Here is a 26963-nt window from a genome sequence, read left to right on the forward strand (position 1 = left end):
AACACATGTGGAGTTATGTACTTAACAAAAAAAAGGTGAAATAACTGAAAACAGGTTTTATATTCTAGTTTCTTCAAAATAGCCACCCTTTGCTCTGATTACTGTTTTGCACACTCATGGCATTCTCTCGATGAGCTTCAATAGGTAGTCACCTGAAAGGGTTTTCACTTCACAGGTGTCATAGTTTTGATTCCATCAGTAAATAGTCATGAAAATAAAGACACATTGAAATGAGAAGGTGTGTCCAAACTGTATGTAACATAATATTAAAGACTATGAATAATATGACAAATTACATTTTTTTTGGGTGATGATGGAAAAATGCATAGCAAAGCGAACATTGAAAACCATGACATTAAAAAATGAGAACGATTATTCCATTTCCAAGTGTTGGAAAAAAACATTTTTTAATAACACAATTATGTATGTTACATAAGAGTAAAAACCAAAATGAACCCCCCTTTCGCGTCCATATCAAACCCCACCCTCTTACTGACCACCCCGGCAGTTTTGTGCAGCATTTCAGTCTGGGAATTAAAAGCGCAAAAACATCGCACACCATCCCTTTCCCTTAGGAGCCAGATATACAGGACACAAATGCTGCGTCCTCCAGAAGACCCCAGTTCATATAAACAGTCTATTATTGGAAGTATCAACATAAAGGAGATGAACAGAAACCTTACCAGAACTAAAGTACATTTTGTTTATACTCTTGGCATTCTGCTAACAAAGCCTCTAGAACCTGTAATGAACTTGACATCTTTTTAAAACTCTCTGCCAAAAACCGTCGCTTTTTGTTTGAAATTAGTGTTTTCCATTACTTTGTGTTCTTTCGACATGCTACGATGAAAAATGCCTGAGGTGAGCCAAAGCCGGCACCATGCTCACGTGCGTTGAGGGAGACTCTTCGGCCGACAAAACAGTCAAGACGGAAGTCAGGCAGCCCGCGCAGGTTGATGGGTGTTAAGCGGAAGAAATGAAGACGATACGATGCTCAAAGCAGGGAGGAAAAAAAAAAAAAAGAAAAAAAAAAACTCAAAAAAGGAGAGGGGTAAAATGATTTATCCCAGCTGCAAAATCGACGGATTGTGCAAAAAAAAGATGAAAGAAGAGCGACGCAGTATGGAGGTTCTGTGTATATGTTGTGTATGGCAGAGTGGGCGTGTTCCTAGAAGAGCAGTGCTCCCATGCTTCCCACTTCACTCTGCTCCTTGACAAATATCTCAAAGTACTGGTAGATGATGGTTACAGCCAAGAGAATTCCTGTACCGGAGCCGATGGCTCCCAGGAAGTCAGCCATGACAGATAGTCCTCCTATGCAAAGGCCACCAAAGGCAGCAGCTGTCGGGATGTACCTGCAAACAAGAAATTCATCACATATAGTTGTGTTGCAACTATCATATTCTCTGCTACTTTTCTCCTATGCTTTGAATTAGGGCTGGGCGATACAGTGGGGCAAAAAAGTATTTAGTCAGCCACCAATTGTGCAAGTTCTCCCACTTAAAATGATGACAGAGGTCTGTAATTTTCATCATAGGTACACTTCAACTGTGAGAGACAGAATGTGAAAAAGAAATCCAGGAATTCACATTGTAGGATTTTTAAAGAATTTATTTCTAAATTATGGTGGAAAATAAGTATTTGGTCAATAACAAAAATTCAACTCAATACTTTGTAATACAACCTTTGTTGGCAATAACAGAAGTCAAACGATTACTATAGGTCTTTACCAGGTTTGCACACACAGTAGCTGGTATTTTGGCCCATTCCTCCATGCAGATCTTCTCGAGAGCAGTGATGTTTTGGGGCTGACGCCGAGCAACACGGACTTTCAACTCCCTCCACAGATTTTCTATGGGGTTGAGGTCTGGAGACTGGCTAGGCCACTCCAGGACTTTCAAATGCTTCTTACAGAGCCACTCCTTTGTTGCCCGGGCGGTGTGTTTGGGATCATCGTCATGCTGGAAGACCCAGCCACGTTTCATCTTCAAAGCTCTCACTGATGGAAGGAGGTTTTGGCTCAAAATCTCACGATACATGGCCCCATTCATTCTTTCCTTAACACGGATCAGTCGGCCTGTCCCCTTAGCAGAAAAACAGCCCCAAAGCATGATGTTTCCACCCCCGTGCTTCACAGTAGCTATGGTGTTCTTGGGATGCAACTCAGTATTCTTCTTCCTCCAAACACGACGAGTTGAGTTTATACCAAAAAGTTCTATTTTGGTTTCATCTGACCACATGACATTCTTCCAATCCTCTGCTGTATCATCCATGTGCTCTCTGGCAAACTTCAGACGGGCCTGGACATGCACTGGCTTAAGCAGGGGGACACGTCTGGCACTGCAGGATTTGATTCCCTGTCGGCGTAGTGTGTTACTGATGGTAACCTTTGTTACTTTGGTCCCAGCTCTCTGCAGTCATTCACTAGGTCCCCCCGTGTGGTTCTGGGATTTTTGCTCACCGTTCTCATGATCATTTTGACCCCACGGGATGAGATCTTGCGTGGAGCCCCAGATCAAGGGAGATTATCAGTGGTCTTTTATGTCTTCCATTTTCTGATAATTGCTCCCACAGTTGATTTTTTTACACCAAGCTGCTTGTCTATTGTAGATTCACTCTTAACAGTCTGGTGCAGGTCTACAATTCTTTTCCTGGTGTCCTTTGACAGCTCTTTGGTCTTGGCCATAGTGGAGTTTGGAGTCTGACTGTTTGAGGCTGTGGACAGGTGTCTTTTATACAGATAATGAGTTCAAACAGGTGCCATTAATACAGGTAACGAGTGGAGGACAGAAGAGCTTCTTAAAGAGGAAGTTACAGGTCTGTGAGAGCCAGAGATCTTCTTTGTTTGAAGTGACCAAATACTTATTTTCCACCATAATTTACAAATAAATTCTTTAAAAATCCTACAATGTGAATTCCTGGATTTTTTTTTCACATTCTGTCTCTCACAGTTGAAGTGTACCTATGATGAAAATTACAGACCTCTGTCATCATTTTAAGTGGGAGAACTTGCACAATCGGTGGCTGACTAAATACTTTTTTGCCCCACTGTATATCGATATACTCGATATATCGCGGGTTTGTCCCTGTGCGATACAGAAAATGACTATATCGTGATATTCGAGTATACGTTCTCACTCAGTTGCTTTTAGCTGCGGGCGTTACACTACAGGCTCTTCTCACTCTTTCTTCTCACAGAGACATAAAACAAGCGCACCTTCTTACATACGTCACATATGTATATGCCCTCGCGGAGCAGAGAGGTAGCGGCATGGGTAACATTAGCTGTGGTGCGAGTGGTAATACGTGAGAAAGAAGGTGTGAATCTGGTAACAAATGAAGGAAGAAGAATTAATTCCCAAGAAAAACAGCAGGGGGTCCATCGTCTGGCGGTGGTTTGGCTTCAAGCGGGAAGATGTTGAACAGACAACCGTAGTGTGGAGCAAAAGCGTTGCTACAAAAAGTAGCATTACTGCTAATGTGTAGCATCATTTGAAAAGTCACCCGCTAGAGAATGAAGAGTGTTTGAAACTCTGCATGTCAACATCTCCGTTCGGTGCCACACCAACAAAATGCCCAAGCAACCATTTCCACATCAACACCGTATGAAACAAATAGTCAACAACAGAAGGAGATAACGTCCGCAGGAACCTACCACATAGTGAAGGACATACACTATTTGATTTCCTATTATGCAGCTCATTTTTAATTGACAGTTATTGAAATAATGACTAAAGACTAATGTCTTCAGTAATGCGGACGCTGTATCGATCCGTTGTGGTGAAGAAGGAGCTGAGCCGGAAGGCAAAGCTCTCAATTTACCGGTCGATCTACGTTCCCATCCTCACCTATGGTCATGAGCTTTGGGTTATGACCGAAAGGACAAGATCACGGGTACAAGCGGCCGAAATGAGTTTCCTCCGCCAGGTGGCGGGGCTCTCCCTTAGAGATAGGGTGAGAAGCTCTGCCATCCGGGAGGAGCTCAAAGTAAAGCCGCTGCTCCTCCACATCGAGAGGAGCCAGATGAGGTGGTTTGGGCATCTGGTCAGGATGCCACCCGATCGCCTCCCTCGAGAGGTGTTTAGGGCACGTCCGACCGGTAGGAGGCCGCGGGGAAGACCCAGGACACGTTGGGAAGACTATGTCTCCCGGCTGGCCTGGGAACGCCTCGGGGTCCCACAGGAAGAGCTGGACGAAGTGGCTGGGGAGAGGGAAGTCTGGGCTTCCCTGCTTAGGCTGCTGCCCCCGCGACCCGACCTCAGATAAGCGGAAGAAGATGGATGGATGGATGGAGTTATTGAAATATCTTGTGTGTATTGTAGCATCCCGGAAGAGTTAGTGCTGCAGGGGGTTCTGGGTATTTGTTCTGTTGTGTTTATGTTGTGTTACGGTGCGGATGTTCTCCCAAAATGTGCTTGTCATTCTTGTTTGGTGTGGGTTCACAGTGTGGCGCATATTTGTAACAGTGTTAAAGTTGTTTATACGGCCACCCTCAGTGTGACCTGTATGGCTGTTGATCAAGTATGTTGCATTCACTTGTGTGTGTGGAAAGTCGTAGATATTATGTGATTGGGCCGGCACGCAAAGGCAGTGCCTTTAAGGTTTATTGGCGCTCTGTACTTCTCACTACGTCCGTGTACACAGCGGCGTTTTAAAAAGTCATACATTTTACTTTTTGAAACCGATACCGATAATTTTGAAACTGATACCGATCATTTTCGATATTACATTTTAAAGCATTTATCGGCCGATAATATCGGCAGTCCGATATTATCGGACATCTCTAATGCTAACACGTTTACAAGTGTCTGTTAGGGTTATTAACTTACGATGGCATTCTTTTTGTCTTGTTTCAGTTTGGTAAATTCACCAAAACGTCACCGTGTGAGTTATTGAGTCTGGTTAGCTGGTTGGGGAGCTAGCTTCCGCAGTTAGTGGGTCCATGAGGATGACTTCTGTTTTACTGCCATGTGACAGGCACCGTTTGGAAACAATTAAAGTATGTAAAAAATATATTTACAAAATCTTTCGGACCTGTATATACACTATATTGCCAAAAAGTATTTGGCCACCCATCCAAATGATGAGAATCAGGTGTCCTAATCACTTGGCCCGACCACAGGTGTATCAAATCAAGCACTTAGGCATGGAGACTGTTTCTACAAACATTTGTGAAAGAACGGGCCACTCTCAGTGATTTCCAGCGTGGAACTGTCATAGGATGCCACCTGTGCAACAAATCCAGTCGTGAAATTTCCTCGCTCCTAAATATTCCAAAGTCAACTTTATTATAAGAAAACGGAAGAGTTTGGGAACAACAGCAACTCAGCCACCAAGTGGTAGGCCACGTAAACTGACAGAGAGAGACTTTCTGCACAGTCAGTTGCTACAGAGCTCCAAACTTCATGTGACCTTCTAATTAGCCCACGTACAGGACGCAGAGATCTTCATGGAATGGGTTTCCATGGCCGAGCAGCTCAATCTAAGCCATACATCACCAAGTCTCAATGCAAAGCGTGGGATGCAGTGGTGTAAAGCACCTCGCCACTGGACTCTAGAGCAGCCTTCTCTGGACTGATGAATCACACTTTCCATCTGGCAATCTGATGGACCAGTCTGGGTTTGGAGGTACCATACCATACCATACCAACTTTATTTATAAAGCCCTTTTAAGACAAGCACAGTTGAAAAACAAAGGGCTGTACACCACAAAGAAACGGAGGTAAAGGACAGACTAAAAAATAACATTTAAAACAGAAATAAAAATACACATTTAAAAAGCAAATATAAATTACCCTAAAAACAGTTTTGTTAGGTAAAAACAGTTTAAAAGTTAAAATCAGTTCAAAAAGTTCAAAGCTAAAAACAGTTTAAAGTCTCATGCTGGGTTAAAAGCCAGTGAATAAAAATGGGTTTTAAGAAGGGTCTTAAAAATAGCCAAAGAAGGGGCCTGTCTCACATGGAGAGGGAGATCGTTCCAGAGTTTGGGACCCGCAACAGAGAAAGCTCTGTCCCCTCTGAGCTTGCGCTTTGTTTTGGGTACCTCCAGGATCAGCTGATCAGCTGACCTGAGGGACCGGGTGGGGGCATAGAGGTGGAGCAGCTCAGAGAGGTACGGTGGGGCAAGACCACGTAAGGATTTAAAAACGAGTAAGATCATTTTAAAATGGACTCTAAAAGACACAGGCAGCCAGTGGAGGGAGGCTAAAACAGGAGTAATATGCTCTCTTTTTCTTGTGTTAGTTAAAAGTCGAGGTTGCCAGGAGAACGCTACATTTCAGACTGCATTGTGCCGGTGGAGGAGGAATTATGGTGTAGGGTTGGTTTTTCAAGAGTTGGGCTCAGCCCCTTAGTTCCAGTGAAAGGAACTTTGAATGCTCCAGGATACCAAAACATTTTGGACAATTCCACGGGATGGCTTTTCAAGTTCATATGTGAGTAAAGGCAGGTGGCCAAATACTTTTGACAATATAGTGTATCTGCGGCTTATGGTCCGGTGCGGCTAATATGTAAAAATATCAATTTCTTTAGGTGCGTTCTTCACCGTATATTAAAAAAAAACAACACATTTTCCAGGCTCATTGGTACCTGTTAAGCTCATGCACCATGGAGGTCTCTCTGTGTCCCCTCATCACCATCTGCTGTTCTTTCAGCTGCTTGGCCACCTGACACGCACAAAACATGACATTCAAAAGTTTAACACATGACCTAAAAAAAAAAAAAAAAATCCGTCAAATTGTACAGATTGATACAAAACATACATCTTTGGCAGAAGATCCCGAGACTTCAATCCAGGTCTTGGAGAAGAAGGCACACGAGCCAAGCATGAAGACAATGTAGATAGCAGCGTGGACGGGGTCGTCCAGAACAGAACCGAATGACTCCGGAGGAGACAGGTAGTAGCAGAGGCCGCCCACTGGGTAGGCACGAGCTGGTCCACCACTAGTTGTGTCCTACGTAAGAAAGAAAACACATTTGATACATGAAGCTGTCCGACTTCATGGCTTTTTTTTAACTCCACGTCGACGTTTCGGTGAATTTACGAAACTGAAACAATACAAAAAGAATGCCATTGTGAGTGAATAACCCTAACAGACACTTGTAAACGTGTTAGCATATTAGCTCATGCTAATGACGCTAGCGTGAGTACATTACTCTAGATCTGGTGCTGGTCAGGGGTGTCACCACCTCCAAAGTTATGGTACTCCCGTATACTAAAGTAATATCCGATCATTACCTTATAAAATTCGAAGTTCTGACTCATTGTCAACAAACTAATAATAATAATAACTGCTATAGCAGCCGCAACATTAATGCTGCCACAACGATGACTCTTGCTGACCTACTGCCTTCGGTAATGGCACCATTCCCAAATTATGTCTGCTCTATTGATAACCTAACTAACAACTTTGACAATGCCCTGCGCGAACCCATTGATAGTATAGCACCGCTAAAACAAAAAAGGGCCCCTAAAAGGCGCACCCCATGGTTTACAGAAGAAACCAGAGCTCATAAATGATGATCATACGCAAATAAGGTGTTAACTTTCATTGTTATGCTGATGACAGCCAACTCTACATGCCCCTAAAGCTGACCAACACGCCGGATTGTAGTCAGCTGGAGGCGTGTCTTAATGAAATTAAACAATGGATGTCCGCTAACAACTCAACGCCAAGAAAACGGAAATGCTGATTATCGGTCCTGCTAAACACCAACATTTATTTAATAATACCACCTTAACATTTGACAACCAAACAATTACACAAGGCGAATCAGTAAAGAATCTGGGTATTATCTTCCACCCAACTCTCTCGTTTGAATCACACATTAAGAGTGTTACTAAAACGGCCTTCTATAATCTCCGTAATATTGCTAAAATTCGTTCTATTTTATCCACTAGCGACGCTGAGATCATTATTCATGCGTTCGTTACGTCTCGTCTCGACTACTGTAACGTATTATTTTCGGGTCTCCCTATGTCTAGCATTAAAAGATTACAATTGGTACAAAATGCGGCTGCTAGACTTTTGACAAGAAGAAGAAAGTTTGATCATATTACGCCTATACTGGCTCACCTGCACTGGCTTCCTGTGCACTTAAGATGTGACTTTAAGGTTTTACTACTTACGTATAAAATACTACACGGTCTAGCTCCGTCCTATCTTGTCGATTGTATTGTACCATATGTCCCGGCAAGAAATCTGCGTTCAAAGAACTCCGGCTTATTAGTGATTCCCAGAGCCTAAAAAAAGTCTGCGGGCTATAGAGCGTTTTCTATTGGGGCTCCAGTACTATGGAATGCCCTCCCGGTAACAATTAGAGATGCTACCTTAGTAGAAGCATTTAAGTCCCATCTTAAAACTCATTTGTATACTCTAGCCTTTAAATAGACCCCCCTTTTAGACCAGTTGATCTGCCGTTTCTTTTCTTTTCTCCTCTGCTCCCCTCTTCCTTGTGGAGGTGTGGGGGGCACAGGTCCGGTGGCCATGGATGAAGTGCTGGCTGTCCAGAGTCGGGACCCGGGGTGGACCGCTCGCCTGTGCATCGGCTGGGAACATCTCTGTGCTGCTGACCCGTCTCCGCTCGGGATGGTGTCCTGCTGGCCCCACTATGGACTGGACTCTTACTATTATGTTGGATCCACTATGGACTGGACTCTCACAATATTATGTTAGACCCACTCAACATCCATTGCATTCGGTCTCCCCTAGAGGGGGGGGGTTACCCACATATGCGGTCCTCTCCAAGGTTTTTCATAGTCATTCACATCGACGTCCCACTGGGGTGAGTTTTTCCTTGCCCTTATGTGGGCTTTGTACCGAGGATGTCGTTGTGGCTTGTGCAGCCCTTTGAGACACTTGTGATTTAGGGCTATATAAATAAACATTGATTGATTGATTGATTGATTACGATAGCACGTACAAATATGCATAAAACAGTCCTATAGACATCACTATTGGGACGGTTTAGTAAGTGTGAATAGTTTTAGTTATATTGTAAAACTTACAAAGACATTTTAAGCATGGGGCGGCATGGCGTAGTGGGTAGAGCAACCGTGCCAGAAACCTGAGGGTTGCAGGTTCGCTCCCCGCCTCTTACCATCCAAAAATCGCTGCCGTTGTGTCCTTGGGCGGGACACTTCACCCTTTGCCCCCGGTGCCACTCACACCGGTGAATTGAATGATGAATGATAGGTGGTGGTCGGAGGGGCCGTTGGCGCAAATTGCAGCGACGCTTCCGTCAGTCTACCCCAGGGCAGCTGTGGCTATGAAAGTAGCTTACCATCACCAGGTGTGAATGATTGATGGGTTCTACATGTAAAGCGACTTTGGGTACTTAGAAAAGCGCTATATAAATCCCAGTTATTATTATTATTATTAAGATTGTAGACCAGTGGTTCTTAACCTGGGTTCGGTGAGTCGGCCTCAGGGGTTCGGCGGAGGTCAAGACACACCCGACTCATCGTGTAAATAAAAACTTCTCTCTATCGCCGTATTACGGATACGGCAACAGCAGACTGATTTGCAGGTGTGTAATTTGTTGTGAGTTTATGCACTGTGTTGGTTTTGTTGTTTGAACAAGGTGATGTTCGTGCACGCTTCATTTTGTGCACCAGTAAAAAAAACATGGTAACACTTTAGTATTAATTAGTTGCTTATTAACATGCAAATTAGTAACATATTGGCTCTTAACTATCCATCCATCCATTTTCTACCGCTTATTCCCTTTGGGGTCGCGGGGGGCGCTGGAGCCTATCTCAGCTACAATCGGGCGGAAGGCGGGGTACACCCTGGACAAGTCGCCACCTCATCGCAGGCTCTTAACTAGTCATTATTAAGTTCTTATTAATGCCTTATTCGGCATGGCCTTATTATAACCCTAACCCTCTAACCCTGACCCTAACCCTAACCAAATAACTCTAAATTAAGTCTTTGTTACTTAGAATATGTTCCCCTAGTGTCCAAAAAACTCTAAATTAAGTCGTTGTTACTTAGAATATGTTCCCCATACTAAAGTGTTACCAAAAACATAACTTTGTCTTGAATTTGAAAAAAAAAAAACATTTTATTTTTCACTAAAGAAGGGTTCGGTGAATGCGCATATGAAATCGGTGGGGTTCGGTACCTCCAACAAGGTTAAGAACCACTGTTGTAGACTGAGGTGAAATTAGGGTTGGGCAATATATGGAATATACTCGATATATCGCGGGTTTGTCTCTGTGCGATATAGAAAATGACTATATCGTGATATTGGAGTATACGTTCTCACACAGTTGCTTTTAGCTGCAAGCATTACACTACAGGCATTTCTCACTCTTTCTTGTCTCTCCTTCTCACAGAGACATAAAACAAGCCCATTCTTCTTACATACGTCACATACTGTCGCGCGTGCAACGTCATACGCCCTCGCAGAGCAGAGAGGTAGCGGCATGGGTAACATTAGCTGTGATGCTAATGGAGCGGTGCGAGTGGTAATACGAGAGAAAGAAGGTGTGAATCTGGTAACAAATGAAGGAAGAAGAATTAATTCCCAAGAAGAACAGCACGGGGTCCATCGTCTGGCGGTGGTTTGACTTCAAGCGGGAAGATGTCGAACAGACAACAGTAATATGTCAAGAAAGCGGCAAAAGTGTTGCTACAAAAAGTAGCATTACTGTTAATATGTAGCATCATTTGAAAAAGCACCCGCTAGAGAATGAAGAGTGCTTGAAACTCCGCATGTCAACATCTCCGTTCGGTGCCACCCAACAAAATGCCCAAATAACCATTTCCACATCAACACCGTATGAAAAAAATAGTCAACAACAAAAGGAGATAACGTCCGCAGGAACCTACCACATAGCGAAGGACATACACTATTTGATTTCCTATTATGCAGCTCATTTTTATTTGACAGTTATTGAAATATATTGTGTGACATCATCATTTAGTGTTGTTTTGATATGTCATCTTAGTGACATCATGCACAAAAGTGCACTCATAGCTTGTTTTAAAATGTCTCTGACAATTTTGCACTTTCTGTTTTTGAAATGACATGAATGTTTGTGCCACTGCTTAATAACTGTTTAATAAATACACTTTTGGTAAATTGACTTAGTTGAGATTTCCCTCTCTGCATGAAAGTTTAAAATGAGCATATATTAATGCAGTATGAAGAAGAATGTTTTAATGTAGACACATAGAATCATCATACTGCTGTGATTATATGCATCAAGTGTTCATTCAAGGCTAAAGCAAAATATGGAGATATCATACCTGCCAACTTTTGAAATCAGACAAACCTAGTAGCCAGGGTCCAGGGGCCGCAGGCCCCGGTAGGTCCAGGACAAAGTCCTGGTGGGGGGTTCAGGTTCGCCCCCCGACGCAAAATGATTGATTGCATTCAGACAGGTTAAAATGTTGCTAAAACCATCACTTTTCTATCAGTCACAGTGACTTTTCAAAACAAAAATATTACAGCAAAAATCATATGGGTTGATTGACATGTTTATTCTGTAAGCTAACTTCAATAGTTTGAAATTATTTTGACAGTTAATGCCAGTTATCCTGTCAACCTTTCACAAGACTTCAATTTGTTAATTGAAAGTATAAAGAGTATAAACACTTTTTACAGTAAACAAATGGTAAAACAGTACTAAACAATTCCATTAAAAAAAAAATTGGTGTCATTATTAACTTTCTGTCCAAGCTTGTATAATCTACTGCCTTGTTCAATTGTAAAAAATATTCTGTGCCTAAAATTCACATTTCTATCACAATTATCATACTGTAAACATGGTAAGCTAACTTCATTAAAATTAATAGTCCTGTCAATAGCATGGAATTACAATTCAAATGTAATTTTTTTGTAAGCCTTTCAAAAGAATTCAAAATATGAAAAATTAATGAAAATTAATTTAAGCCATCAGACACTTGAAAAGTGGCACATCACATCTCTAATGTAATCATTTTAACTTTTCAACAGAAACTGTAAAAATATTAAGGACATACTTCTGTATTTTGGTAGTTATGCTGTCAACATTTAACAAGATTTCTTCAACTTGGACTTGAAAGCATAAATAGTATAAACACTTTTAACAGTATAACAGTACTAAACAATTCCAATAGATAACATTGGTGTCATTACCTTTTTGTGGCTAAAATCCAAATTTAGCAGCGGCATTAGACTTGTGTTTTTTTGTCCCAACGTGGTCTTTTACATCGCTAATTCCTCCGTGTCCGATCGAAAAATCTTGTCTGCACAAGGTGCAATTCGCGTAGTTTTCACCCTTTTTGGAAAGGATAATTATTCCCGGATAGGCTTTTGAAAATTCTTCACGGAATGACTGCAGTTTTCTTTTCGGTTTAAGACTCGTTTGCGATTTTTCTCCGGCTGATTCCATGATCGTTCGCTCGTTTGGAAACAATGGGCAACAGGTGCCTCGTGCTTGGCAGCGGTGCTATAAATAGCCTCGCGCATGGCATTCGGAATGGCTCGATAGGAAGTTACGGGAAGCAGTGTCGATTGTCATTGTTGTTACGCGATTTCGTGAATAAAACTTTAAAAAAAATATTTTTTTTTTAATTAATGAAAAACCGTATTTTTTATCACTGCAACCGTAACCCGGAATAGGTTGATGAAAACCGTACTAATTACGGGAAAACCGGAGTAGTTGGCAGGTATGAGATATATATCCTGTATCGTGACATGGCCTAAAAATATCGAGATATTAATAAAAGGCCATATCGTTCAGCCCAAAGTCAAATATTGTACTTACAGACCAAGTTCCCAGGAGGTTAACCAGGAAGTTCCCACTGAAACGCGTTGAGAGCATCTGGGAGATGACGTACAGATTGGACACCAGGGCCGACTGCAGGATGATGGGGATGTTGGAGGTGTAGAACAGTTTGATGGGGTAGGTGTTGTATTGACCACGGTAACGGGCAGACTTAATGGGGAGGTCCACCCTGAAGCCCTGTTGAAGTGAACAAGAACGCTGAATAAACTGGACACTCAATCCGACACCAACCTTTCTTCTTGTTTTACTTGAGGAAATTATATTTCCAAAAGCAGCTGACAGCCCAAAAAATAAAGATCTTCAATCCATCCATCCATTTTCACGGGGGTTGCTGGAGCCTATCTCAGTTGCATTCGGGCGGACAAGTCGCCTTCAAATTAAAACAAATTGACCCTAACGCATGCCTAGTCAAAATATAGGTAAGGTATACATTTTAAGGCAAAATATGAAATTAATGTGCACAAAATGTCAGACGTAAAGAGCTCACTATACAGTACTTGTCTTTAGAGTTGGCCGATATAGAAGATATACATGATATAAATCAGGGGTGCTCATTACGTCGATCGCGAGCTACCAGTCGATCTCGGAGGGTGTGTCAGTCGATCACCAGCCAGGCATTAAAAAAATAGTCCTAAAAATGAGCGATCATAAATCTTCACTATGACGTCACTTTCGTCACTTGATTGACATTCACGGCCCCCGAGGGTCTTCTGAGATGACGCTGGCTGCTGCCAGCTCATTAAAATTACCGACTGGAAGGCGAGAAACACTTTATTTCAACAGACTGGCGCCGTACCTGTCGTCAAAAGTCCAAAGACTGACTGCACAGTTGCGCTAACAATATAGGAGTCTCAGAAAGCTGGCGTGCACAAGCTAGCAAGCTACGGAGTTTGCCGACAATGTATTTCTTGTAAAGTGTATACAGAGGAGTACGGAAGCTGGACAAATAAGATGCCAAAAAGCAACCACTTTCATGTGGTATTGGACAGAAAGGAGGACTTTTTTTCTCCTCCATTCGAAAATGCGGACCTTATCAGCACTACTGTCTGATTCCAATCAATGCAAGTCATCAGAATCAGGTAATACACCAACTTATATTCTTGTCTTCATGAAAGAAAGGAATCTATATGTGTTAAACATGCTTGTATTATCATTAAACACCTTTTACTTGTTAACAATATTAACTATATGTGTTAAACATGCTTGTATTATCTTTAAACACCTTTAACTTATTAACAATATTAACTATATGTGTTAAACATGCTTGTATTATCTTTAAACACCTTTAACTTGTTAACAATATTAACTATATGTATTAAACATTCTTGTATTATCATTAAACACCTTTAACTTGTTGACAATATTAACTATATGTATTAAACATACTTGTATTATCATTAAACACCTTTAATTTATTAACAATATTAACTGTATGTGTTAAACATGCTTGCATTATCATTAAACACCTTTAACTTGTTAACAAAAACATATATTTCATAAATAAGTAAATATAAATTATATATATGAATGAGGTAGATCCCCACGACTTGATCAATTGAAAAGTAGCTCGCCTGCAGAAAAAGTGTGAGCACCCCTGATATAAATGATACAAATTTGGCTTTTAATACTATCGTCATATCGTGATAATGCACGTTGATTAGAGATGTCTGATAATGGCTTTTTTTGCCGATATCCGATATTCCAATATTGTCCAACTCTTAATTACCGATACCGATATCAACCCATACCGATATATACAGTCGTGGAATTAACACATTATTTTGCCTAATTTTGTTGTGATGCCCCGCTGGATGCATTAAACAATGTAACATGGTTTTCCAAAATAAAAGAACAACTTCAACTCAAGTTATGGAAAAAAAAAATGCCAACATGGCACTGCCATATTTATTATTGAAGTCACAAAGTGCATTATTTTTTTTTAACATGCCTCAAAACAGCAGCTTGGAATTTGGGACATGCTCTCCCTGCATGAGGAGGTTGAGGTGGGCGGGGTTGTGGGGGTGGGTATATTGTAGCGTCCCGGAAGAGTTAGTGCTGCAAGGGGTTCTGGGTATTTGTTCTGTTGTGTTTATGTTGTGTTACGGTGCGGATGTTCTCCCGAAATGTTTTTGTCATTCTCGTTTGGTGTGGGTTCACAGTGTGGCGCATGTTTGTAACAGTGTTCAAGTTGTTTATACGGCCACCCTCGGTGTGACCTGTATGGCTGTTGACCAAGTACGCATTGCATTCACTTGTGTGTGTGAAAAGCCGTAGATATTATGTGACTGGCCCGGCACGCAAAGGCAGTGCCTTTAAGGTTTATTGGCGCTCTGTACTTCTCCCTACGTCCGTGTACACAGCGGCGTTTTAAAAAGTCATACATTTTACTTTTTTGAAACCGATACCGATAATTTTGAAACCGATACCGATAATTTCCGATATTACATTTTAAAGCATTTATCGGCCGATAATATCGGCAGTCCGATATTATCGGACATCTCTACTAAGAAGAGATCACTTGTATTTTCATTGTTTCCAATGTGTATAACTCTATAAACAGGACAAGCGTTATTGTTAGCATCTTTCAATAAGTTGCTATGCCATGTTAGACCAAAAGGCCTTACACATCATTTGTGCTCAGATAACAAGGTTACAGTTTGGATTCCAGTTTTACAGCTGTTCAACGCTGTACTTTTGACCACCGAAAAATACAGCAAAGTATTGATCCGATGTTGTGACTGACATTTACAGGAGCAGGGGAAAGTGTGGCAGTGCTCACCTGGAAGTATATGACCACGGCGAACACAAAGACTGTTGCAATGAGGTTCATGAGGTTGGGCAGGTTTTGCCTGTAGAAGGCTTCTCGTAGGGCACGCACTTTGTCTGTGCGGGTGGCCAACAGATGAAAGAGAGCAATGATGGCGCCCTCAAACTCGGTACCTTAAAAAAAAAAAAAAACGAATAAATTGCGTCACAGCTTGCACGCTTCACATCTTGACAGTGTGTGTGGTACTAGGGGTCACACCTCTGCCGGTGTTGACTGTGGTCGGGCTGAAGGCCTTCCAGACGATGGTCTCGCAGATGTTAGTGGCAATGAAAAGAGAAATGCCAGAGCCCAGACCGTAACCTTTCTGGAGAAGCTCATCAAGCAGCAAAACAATCAGACCTGCAACGAAGAGCTGAACAGCAAAGATGGTTTCAGTAAACTATTATCCACCCGAAAAGTTAAAACTCTAAAGTGGCTATTTTTTCAACAAGCCTCAACAAGGTGTGTTAAAATAAAACATGTTCAAACATTTCATGGAATTAACAAATTCCCAATTCAAAGCAGCAAGACTGAGCAATTAACACACAAAGCGCTTAAGTGTTTTTACAGTGGTTAACTTTATTTTACACTTATGTGATGGAAAAGGGAGGATTTTTTCCCAACTGTCACAATTTAGTGTACCAGCACTCAAAAAGTCGGGATTTTTTCCAAGTGTCACAATTTTGTGTACCAGCACTCAATTTACAGTTTAGTGTACCATAAAAATACTTATATCTGCTTGTTATCCAGACTTATGATTTCAAAGTAAGTTATCCATTAATTTGTAAAAAAAATAAAAAAATAAAAATGCATAGGCTTTGTGTAAAGATATACACTGTTACAAACGGCCCTTTGAGGGCAGCCATAACTGAGCCATGGATCTCCACTAGGAGGTCATAATCAAAATTAGTCCCTCTACTTGCTGGAAGTCACTAAAAAAAAAGCTGTAAATTTGCCCAAGTATCTAGGTGCGTCTCCCTTTAAGAAGCCCGACCTGCCGTGGATCTCCACTCGGAGGTCATAATCAAAATTAGTCCCTCTACTTGCTGGAAGTCACTAAAAAAAAGCTCTAAATTTAGGGTAAAAGCTGGGAGTAATCTTGACTCTAGTCATTTAAGAATGGTGGGATTTTTTCCAAATGTCACCATTTTAGTGTACCAGCACTCAATAAGACGGGATTTTTTTCCAAGTGTCACAATTTAGTGTACCAGCACTCAAAAAGTCGGGATTTTTTCCAAGTGTCACAATTTAGTGTACCAGCACTCAATAAATCAGGATATTTTCCAAGTGTCACAGTTTAGTGTACCATAAAAATACTTATATCTGCTTGTTATCCAGACTTATGATTTCAAAGTAAGTTATCCATTAATTTTTTTTAAAAATAAAAAAATAAAAATGCATAGGCTATGTGTAAAGATATACACTGTTACAAACGGCCCTTTGAGGGCAGCCATAACTGTGCCATGGATCTCCACTAGGAGGTCATAATCAAAATGAGTCCCTCTACTTGCTGGGAGTCACTAAAAAAAAAGCTGTAAATTTGCCCAAGTATCTAGGTGCGTCTCCCTTTAAGAAGCCCGACCTGCCGTGGATCTCCACTAGGAGGTCATAATCAAAATTAGTCCCTCTACTTGCTGGAAGTCACTAAAAAAAAGCTCTAAATTTAGGGTAAAAGCAGAGAGTAATCTTGACTCTAGTCATTTAAGAATGGTGGGATTTTTTCCAAATGTCACCATTTTAGTGTACCAGCACTCAATAAGACAGGATTTTTTTCCAAGTGTCACATTTTAGTGTACCAGCACTCAATAAGTCGGGATTTTTTCCAAGTGTCACAGTTTAGTGTACCATATGTTATCCAGGCTTATGATTTCAAAGTAAGTTATCCATTAATTTGTAAAAAAAAAAAAAAAAAAATGCATAGGCTATGTGTAAAGATATACGGTACACTGTTACAAACGGCCCTTTGAGGGCAGCCATAACTGTGCCATGGATCTCCACTAGGAGGTCATAATCAAAATTAGTCCCTCTACTTGCTGGAAGTCACCAAAAAAAAAGCTGTAAATTTGCCCAAGTATCTAGGTGCGTCTCCCTTTAAGAAGCCCGACCTGCCGTGGATCTCCACTCGGAGGTCATAATCAAAATTCGTCCCTCTACTTGCTGGAAGTCACTTAAAAAAAGCTCTAAAATTAGGGTAAAAGCAGGGAGTAATCTTGACTCTAGTCATTTAAGAATGGTGGGATTTTTTCCAAATGTCACCATTTTAGTGTACCAGCACTCAATAAGACGGGATTTTTTTCCAAGTGTCACAATTTAGTGTACCAGCACTCAAAAAGTCGGGATTTTTTCCAACTGTCACAATTTAGTGTACCAGCACTCAATAAGTCAGGATATTTTCCAAGTGTCACAGTTTAGTGTACCATAAAAATACTTATATCTGCTTGTTATCCAGGCTTATGATTTCAAAGTAAGTTATCCATTAATTTGTAAAAAAAAATAAAATAAAAATGCATAGGCTATGTGTAAAGATATACACTGTTACAAACGGCCCTTTGAGGGCAGCCATAACTGTGCCATGGATCTCCACTAGGAGGTCATAATCAAAATTAGTCCCTCTACTTGCTGGAAGTCACTAAAAAAAAAGCTGTAAATTTGCCCAAGTATCTAGGTGCGTCTCCCTTTAAGAAGCCCGACCTGCCGTGGATCTCCACTCGGAGGTCATAATCAAAATTCGTCCCTCTACTTGCTGGAAGTCACTAAAAAAAAGCTCTAAATTTAGGGTAAAAGCAGGGAGTAATCTTGACTCTAGTCATTTAAGAATGGTGGGATTTTTTTCCAAATGTCACCATTTTAGTGTACCAGCACTCAATAAGACGGGATTTTTTTCCAAGTGTCACAATTTAGTGTACCAGCACTCAATAAGTCAGGATTTTTTCCAAGTGTCACAGTTTAGTGTACCATAAAAATACTTATATCTGCTTGTTATCCAGACTTATGATTTCAAAGTAAGTTATCCATTAATTTGTAAAAAAAAAAAAAAAAAAATGCATAGGCTATGTGTAAAGATATACACTGTTACAAACGGCCCTTTGAGGGCAGCCATAACTGTGCCATGGATCTCCACTAGGAGGTCATAATCAAAATTAGTCCCTCTACTTGCTGGAAGTCACTAAAAAAAAAGCTGTAAATGTGCCCAAGTATCTAGGTGCGTTTCCTTAAGAAGCCCGACCTGCCGTGGATCTCCACTCGGAGGTCATAATCAAAATTCGTCCCTCTACTTGCTGGAAGTCACTAAAAAAAAGCTCTAAATTTAGGGTAAAAGCAGGGAGTAATCTTGACTCTAGTCATTTAAGAATGGTGGGATTTTTTCCAAATGTCACCATTTTAGTGTACCAGCACTCAATAAGACGGGATTTTTTTCCAAGTGTCACAATTTAGTGTACCAGCACTCAATAAGTCAGGATTTTTTCCAAGTGTCACAATTTTGTGTACCAGCACTCAATTTACAGTTTAGTGTACCATAAAAATACTTATATCTGCTTGTTATCCAGACTTATGATTTCAAAGTAAGTTATCCATTAATTTGTAAAAAAAAAAAAAAAAAAAAAAAAAAATGCATAGGCTATGTGTAAAGATATACACTGTTACAAACGGCCCTTTGAGGGCAGCCATAACTGTGCCATGGATCTCCACTAGGAGGTCATAATCAAAATTAGTCCCTCTACTTGCTGGAAGTCACTAAAAAAAAAGCTGTAACTTTGCCCAAGTATCTCGGTGCGTCTCCCTTTAAGAAGCCCGACCTGCCGTGGATCTCCACTCGGAGGTCATAATCAAAATTCGTCCCTCTACTTGCTGGAAGTCACTTAAAAAAAGCTCTAAAATTAGGGTAAAAGCAGGGAGTAATCTTGACTCTAGTAATTTAAGAATGGTGGGATTTTTTTCCAAATGTCACCATTTTAGTGTACCAGCACTCAATAAAACGGGATTTTTTTCCAAGTGTCACAATTTAGTGTACCAGCACTCAATTTACAGTTTAGTGTACCATAAAAATACTTATATCTGCTTGTTATCCAGACTTATGATTTCAAAGTAAGTTATCCATTAATTTGTAAAAAAAAATTAAAAAAAATGCATAGGCTATGTGTAAAGATATACACTGTTACAAACGGCCCTTTGAGGGCAGCCATAACTGTGCCGTGGATCTCCACTCGGAGGTCATAATCAAAATTCGTCCCTCTACTTGCTGGAAGTCACTAAAAAAAAGCTCTAAATTTAGGGTAAAAGCAGGGAGTAATCTTGACTCTAGTCATTTAAGAATGGTGGGATTTTTTTCCAAATGTCACCATTTTAGTGTACCAGCACTCAATAAGACGGGATTTTTTTCCAAGTGTCACAATTTAGTGTACCAGCACTCAAAAAGTCGGGATTTTTTCCAAGTGTCACAATTTAGTGTACCATAAAAATACTTATATCTGCTTGTTATCCAGGCTTATGATTTCAAAGTAAGTTATCCATTAATTTGTAAAAAAAATAAAAAAATAAAAATGCATAGGCTATGTGTAAAGATATACACTGTTACAAACGGCCCTTTGAGGGCAGCCATAACTGTGCCATGGATCTCCACTAGGAGGTCATAATCAAAATTAGTCCCTCTACTTGCTGGAAGTCACTAAAAAAAAAGCTGTAAATTTGCCCAAGTATCTAGGTGCGTCTCCCTTTAAGAAGCCCGACCTGCCGTGGATCTCCACTCGGAGGTCATAATCAAAATTCGTCCCTCTACTTGCTGGAAGTCACTAAAAAAAAGCTCTAAATTTAGGGTAAAAGCAGGGAGTAATCTTGACTCTAGTCATTTAAGAATGGTGGGATTTTTTTCCAAATGTCACCATTTTAGTGTACCAGCACTCAATAAGTCGGGATTTTTTCCAAGTGTCACAATTTAGTGTACCAGCACTCAAAAAGACGGGATTTTTTTCCAAGTGTCACAATTTAGTGTACCAGCACTCAAAAAGTCGGGATTTTTTTCCAAGTGTCACAATTTAGTGTACCATAAAAATACTTATATCTGCTTGTTATCCAGACTTATGATTTCAAAGTAAGTTATCCATTAATTTGTAAAAAAAAAAATTTTTTTTAAATGCATAGGCTATGTGTAAAGATATACACTGTTACAAACGGCCCTTTGAGGGCAGCCATAACTGTGCCATGGATCTCCACTAGGAGGTCATAATCAAAATTAGTCCCTCTACTTGCTGGAAGTCACTAAAAAAAAAGCTGTAAATTTGCCCAAGTATCTAGGTGCGTCTCCCTTTAAGAAGCCCGACCTGCCGTGGATCTCCACTCGGAGGTCATAATCAAAATTCGTCCCTCTACTTGCTGGAAGTCACTAAAAAAAAGCTCTAAATTTAGGGTAAAAGCAGGGAGTAATCTTGACTCTAGTCATTTAAGAATGGTGGGATTTTTTTCCAAATGTCACCATTTTAGTGTACCAGCACTCAATAAGACGGGATTTTTTTCCAAGTGTCACAATTTAGTGTACCAGCACTCAAAAAGTCGGGATTTTTTCCAAGTGTCACAATTTAGTGTACCAGCACTCAATAAGTCAGGATATTTTCCAAGTGTCACAATTTAGTGTACCATAAAAATACTTATATCTGCTTGTTATCCAGGCTTATGATTTCAAAGTAAGTTATCCATTAATTTGTAAAAAAATAAATTAAAAAAATGCATAGGCTATGTGTAAAGATATACACTGTTACAAACGGCCCTCTAACTGTGATGTGGCACTCAATGAATTTGACACTCCTAGTCTATGCGATGGAAAAAGGTCATTTTTTTCACCTGAATGATGATGAGTAAGCATATTCCAGCACCCATCTCTGAGGGGTCACCGTACATGCCAGTCATGACATATACGATTGCCTGCCCGATGGTAATGATCATTCCAAACACTGCAAAACAACCCCATACATGATTAATAACTGCTGTTTTGCATTCAAAGGATGTTACCGCAGGTTCTAAAAATAGCGGACAGAGACACCTACATTTCTGAGCGCCGTTGAAGAGAGCCCGGTCTTTGGGAGTGTCTCCCACCTCAATGATCTTGGCACCTGCAAGCAGCTGCATGATGAGACCTGAGGTGACGATGGGTGAGATACCCAGCTCCATCAGAGTACCTGAAGGACAAACACAGGTGTCACAGGGAAAGCATACAGCTCCTAACCTACGACCTACTATATGTATGATAAGGAGATTACGTCACAATTGATAAAAAAGCCAGGAGATTGTCTTCAGTGCAACATATCAATACAGATATTTCCTGCAAGTACTGTACCTCTGTTGGAAGCCAGGATGACTCTCATCCAGTAGAAGGGGTCTGCTGAATCTGATGACATGATGCCAAACAGGGGAATCTAAATGAAGGGAGGGAATTGTTTGACAACATTAGAGAAGAAATAAGATTGCAGCACAACATTAATAAGATAGTCAGTGACATTGACAGACCTGGCAGCACACCAGGAAGATGAACAGCGTGATGGCAGTCCATAGTACTTTTTCTCTAAACTGAATCTGCCAAAGATACAAAAAAAAACAAGATTGTTTCAAACTCATGCACCTCACATTTACAGGTATTTTTGACGTTATGTTTACCTTTCTTTCCGGTTTCTGAATTTCTGGTAGAACCGCACAGAACGGCTTGATTACCTCCAAAAACTTAACTGCAAAAAAAAAAAAAAAAAGTGTGTTACAAATTACCACAAGGAAGTCACTGAGTTTTTTTATTTTATTTTATTTTTTCAGGTAAAACCATATTTAATGATGAAACACCAGGCACTTGCAAACAGTACGCATTAACATATTCAATTATTTCCAATCTATTGATTACCTTTCTAAAATGATAAATGGGTTATACTTGTATAGCGTTTTTCTACCTTTAGGTACTCAAAGCGCTTTGACACTATTTCCACATTCACCCATTCACACACACATTCACACACTGATGGCGGGCGCTGCCATGCAAGGCCCTAACCACGACCCATCAGGAGCAAGGGTGAAGTGTCTTGCTCAAGGACACAGCGGACGTGGCGAGGTTGGTAGAAGGTGGGGAACGAACCAGGAACCCTCAGGTTGCTGGCACGGCCACTCTCCCGACAGCACCACGCCGTCCACGTTTTATATATAATGTAGTAACAGACACGTTTATAACAATATGTACAATATTTACCGTATTTTGGTCATTTTAATCATTAAATGTATTTCCTCAACGCATTTAGTTCCGTTCCCATAGCAACACCCTTCCTACTTCCGGACACAAACCCGAGTGTGTTCTAATCATGGCAAACTTAGTGATAGACAGCGAAGACGACTATTTTTGTGGGAAAATGAGGATTCACAACCTTATATTTGTGAAGCTGAACACAGAGACGATGAATTGCTGCTTATAGAAGCGAACGCGAAGACAGGATGAAAAGGCGGAAGCCGAGATAGAGGTTTTTTTTGACTGATTGAAACTTTTATTGGTAGATTGCACAGTACAGTACATATTCCGTACAATTGACCACTAAATGGTAACACCCCAATAAGTTTTTCAACTTGTTTAAGTCGGGGTCCACGTTAATCAATTCATGGTAAGTCGGCGTGTCTTTAGTAGCGTGCATACCCAAAATCAACCGGCAAAAAAACGTCCACGGCCAGCTTGACCAGACAGACAACTGTCAATCAAGTGATTGATTTAAACGTTTATTAGTAGATTGCACAGTACAGTACATATTCCGTACAATTGACCACTAAATGGTAACACCCCAATAAGTTCTTCAACTTGTTTAAGTCGGGGTCCACGTTAATCAATTCATGGTAAGTCGGCGTGACTTTAGTAGCATTCATACCCAAAATCAACTGGCAAAAAACGTCCACGGCCAGCTTGACCAGACAGACAACTGTCAATCAAGTGAGTCACTAGGAATTTTTGATTGATTGAAACTTGTATTAGCAGATTGCACAGTACAGTACATATTCCGTACAATTGACCACTAAATGGTAAAACCCCGAATATATTTTTTTAACTTGTTTAAGTCGGGGTCCACGTTAATCAATTCATGGTAAGTCGGCGTGTCTTTAGTAGCGTGCATACCCAAAATCAACTGGCAAAAAAACGTCCACGGCCAGCTTGACCAGACAGACAACTGTCAATCAAGTGAGTCACTAGGAATTTTTGATTGATTTGATTGATTGAGTTAAACGTTTATTAGTAGATTGCACAGTACAGTACATATTCCGTACAATTGACCACTAAATGGTAACACCCCAATAAGTTCTTCAACTTGTTTAAGTCGGGGTCCACGTTAATCAATTCATGGTAAGTCGGCGTGACTTTAGTAGCATTCATACCCAAAATCAACTGGCAAAAAACGTCCACGGCCAGCTTGACCAGACAGACAACTGTCAATCAAATGAGTCACTAGGAATTTTTGATTGATTGAAACTTTTATTAGCAGATTGCACAGTACAGTACATATTCCGTACAATTGACCACTAAATGGTAAAACCCCGAATATATTTTTTTAACTTGTTTAAGTCGGGGTCCACGTTAATCAATTCATGGTAAGTCGGCGTGTCTTTAGTAGCGTTCATACCCAAAATCTACTGGAAAAAAAAAACGTCCACAGCCAGCTTGACCAGACAGACAACTGTCAATCAAGTGATTGATTTAAACGTTTATTAGTAGATTGCACAGTACAGTACATATTCCGTACAATTGACCACTAAATGGTAACACCCCAATAAGTTCTTCAACTTGTTTAAGTCGGGGTCCACGTTAATCAATTCATGGTAAGTCGGCGTGACTTTAGTAGCATTCATACCCAAAATCAACTGGCAAAAAATGTCCACGGCCAGCTTGACCAGACAGACAACTGTCAATCAAGAGAGTCACTAGGAATTTTTGATTGATTGAAACTTGTATTAGCAGATTGCACAGTACAGTACATATTCCGTACAATTGACCACTAAATGGTAAAACCCCGAATATATTTTTTTAACTTGTTTAAGTCGGGGTCCACGTTAATCAATTCATGGTAAGTCGGCGTGTCTTTAGTAGCGTTAATACCCAAAATCAACTGGAAAAAAAACGGTCCACAGCCAGCTTGACCAGACAGACAACTGTCAATCAAGTGAGTCACTAGGAAGTTTTGATTGATTTGATTGATTGATTTAAACGTTTATTAGTAGATTGCACAGTACAGTACATATTCCGTACAATTGACCACTAAATGGTAACACCCCAATAAGTTCTTCAACTTGTTTAAGTCGGGGTCCACGTTAATCAATTCATGGTAAGTCGGCGTGTCTTTAGTAGCGTGCATACCCAAAATCAACTGGCAAAAAAACGTCCACGGCCAGCTTGACCAGACAGACAACTGTCAATCAAGTGAGTCACTAGGAATTTTTGATTGATTGAAACTTTTATTAGCAGATTGCACAGTACAGTACATATTCCGTACAATTGACCACTAAATGGTAAAACCCCGAATATAGTTTTTTAACTTGTTTAAGTCCGGGTCCACGTTAATCAATTAATGGTAAGTCGGCGTGTCTTTAGTAGCGTTCATACCCAAAATCAACTGGAAAAAAAAACGTCCACAGCCAGCTTGACCAGACAGACAGCTGTCAATCAAGTGAGTCACTAGGAAGTCACTGAGTTAAGTGCAACACTCATATTTTCGTGACCTTCCAATGCTACGTCATCACAAACCTAGCGGCTGTCAATCAAACCATAATGTGACAACTAATTCGCCATTTTTTTTTGTATCATTCACTACATGTAACAACAAATACTACTGAACTGCTTGCTTACGTGGCTCACCACACCAACATTAAGTGACCGACTAACTCAATTTATTAAAACGAATAGGAACAATTATCCTTAAAAAAAACCCAAGAAAACCAATGTTACGTTCCAACAAGTCACAATATTCAACACTTTGTCAGTGATGGCTAGCATGGGGCTAACAATTAGCATCCACTCACAAACATGAAGAGCAACTGGTTTAAAAATGAGGAAGAAACTAGGTTAGGTGACGACGGTAAATGTAACAATTTCTGCCATTTTTCCCTCTCCTGGCGAAGACTGTTGAAAACTTCCAAACAGCTCCGTTATAAGCTAGCTCTAACCGAGGTTAGCCCATTAGCTGGCAGACGATCCTCTTAGCTAAAGCCACCGGAGGGATGACCGCCGCATAACAGACGCGTCCATGTTGAGGATAAAACAGTTCAAACCCGCACGTACTTCCCATGGCGTCCTCGTTGAGTTAGTAGCGGTTCCAGTCAAGAGTGTTCAGCAGAGTCAGTGCGGCTCCATCCAGCAGCTCCCCGAGAAAAGAGCGAGCATAAGAGACACGTCACCACACCAGCCGCTAAACACACGTCACTTCTCCGGGAGACACGCACACTAACGCGGGCTGTAACCTGAAAAAAAAAAAACCCTCATTAATTATTTATATTCAAAATAAATGCTATAAATGTTTGTCGCAAACGCGCAACGTTTCTCGTTTTTTGCTCAGTTAAAATATAGTTTTTGACGTTGAAGTCGCCGCGCCTTTAGGGAGCGCTCTAGGTAAAAGTGAGCAGTAAAATACTCCTCCAAAGTCGACGCAGCATGGAGCGCTATTGCGTAGTGGCGCTGACGGGACGCGGGGCCGCCATATTGGAGTGGTGATCCGCTCCAATCAGTGCAATTCATTTGGCAGGAGCAATGAACTGTCAGACTTAGACTTAGACTTAGACATACTTGCCAACCCTCCCAGATTTTCCGGGAGACTCCCGAAATTCAGCGCCTCTCCCGAAAACCTCCCGGGACAAATTTTCTCCCGAAAATCTCCCGAAATTCAGGCGGACCTGAGTGACGTGTTGACAGCCTGTTCACACGTCCGCTTTCCCATCATATAAACAGCTAATGATCAAGGTCGAGTTCTTGGTTTCTTATGTGTGTTTATCAGAGGTGTGGACTCGAGTCACATGACTTGGACTCGAGTCAGACTCGAGTCATGAATTTGATGACTTTAGACTCGACTTGACAAAATGTAAAAAGACTTGCAACTCGACTTAGACTTTAACATCAATGACTTGTGACTTCACTTGGACTTGAGCCTTTTGAATTGACATGACTTGACATGACTTGCTACTTTCCCCAAAACCCAAAGATGAAAAAGTTATTCGGGAGCGCTCCGTATTTTTCATTGTGTACTTGTCTATCAGCGTTGCGTGTGTCAGCTGGTGTGGTCTCAGTACAACAGCCAATCAAATTAGATCTACTTTGTTTTCATCACACAGCATTCATCCAATCAAATTGCAGGACAACCAACGAAGAAGACATGTCCAAGCCACACG

General features: G+C 40.8%; 1 protein-coding gene across 1 annotated transcript; it reads right to left on the bottom strand.

Annotated features, from left to right (window-relative positions):
• Window positions 1-372: 372 nt before the first annotated feature.
• On the bottom strand, window positions 373-26030 carry LOC133571056 (protein transport protein Sec61 subunit alpha-like 1). Its single transcript, XM_061924059.1, has 12 exons — window positions 25864-26030; window positions 22230-22297; window positions 22083-22148; window positions 21913-21991; window positions 21623-21754; window positions 21420-21529; window positions 15804-15957; window positions 15558-15718; window positions 12758-12955; window positions 6762-6953; window positions 6589-6665; window positions 373-1355 (listed from the first exon to the last, which is right to left on the bottom strand). Exons 1-12 carry the CDS (start codon window positions 25868-25870, stop codon window positions 1169-1171), a joined length of 1431 nt encoding a protein of 476 aa, XP_061780043.1. The 5' UTR covers window positions 25871-26030; the 3' UTR covers window positions 373-1168.
• Between the last annotated feature and the right edge of the window lie 933 nt (window positions 26031-26963).

The sequence above is a fragment of the Nerophis lumbriciformis genome, linkage group LG28 (assembly GCF_033978685.3).
Source record: "Nerophis lumbriciformis linkage group LG28, RoL_Nlum_v2.1, whole genome shotgun sequence".
NCBI classification, from domain to species: Eukaryota; Metazoa; Chordata; class Actinopteri; order Syngnathiformes; family Syngnathidae; genus Nerophis; species Nerophis lumbriciformis.

Excerpts from the sequence above, each read along its gene's own strand:
- LOC133571056 (XM_061924059.1), bottom strand. Across the intron at positions 22,149-22,229 it reads TTCAGAAACCGGAAAGAAAG|ATTCAGTTTAGAGAAAAAGT; the intron begins GTAAACATAACG and ends TATCTTTGGCAG. Across the intron at positions 15,958-21,419 it reads GCTTACTCATCATCATTCAG|CTCTTCGTTGCAGGTCTGAT; the intron begins GTGAAAAAAATG and ends TTTGCTGTTCAG.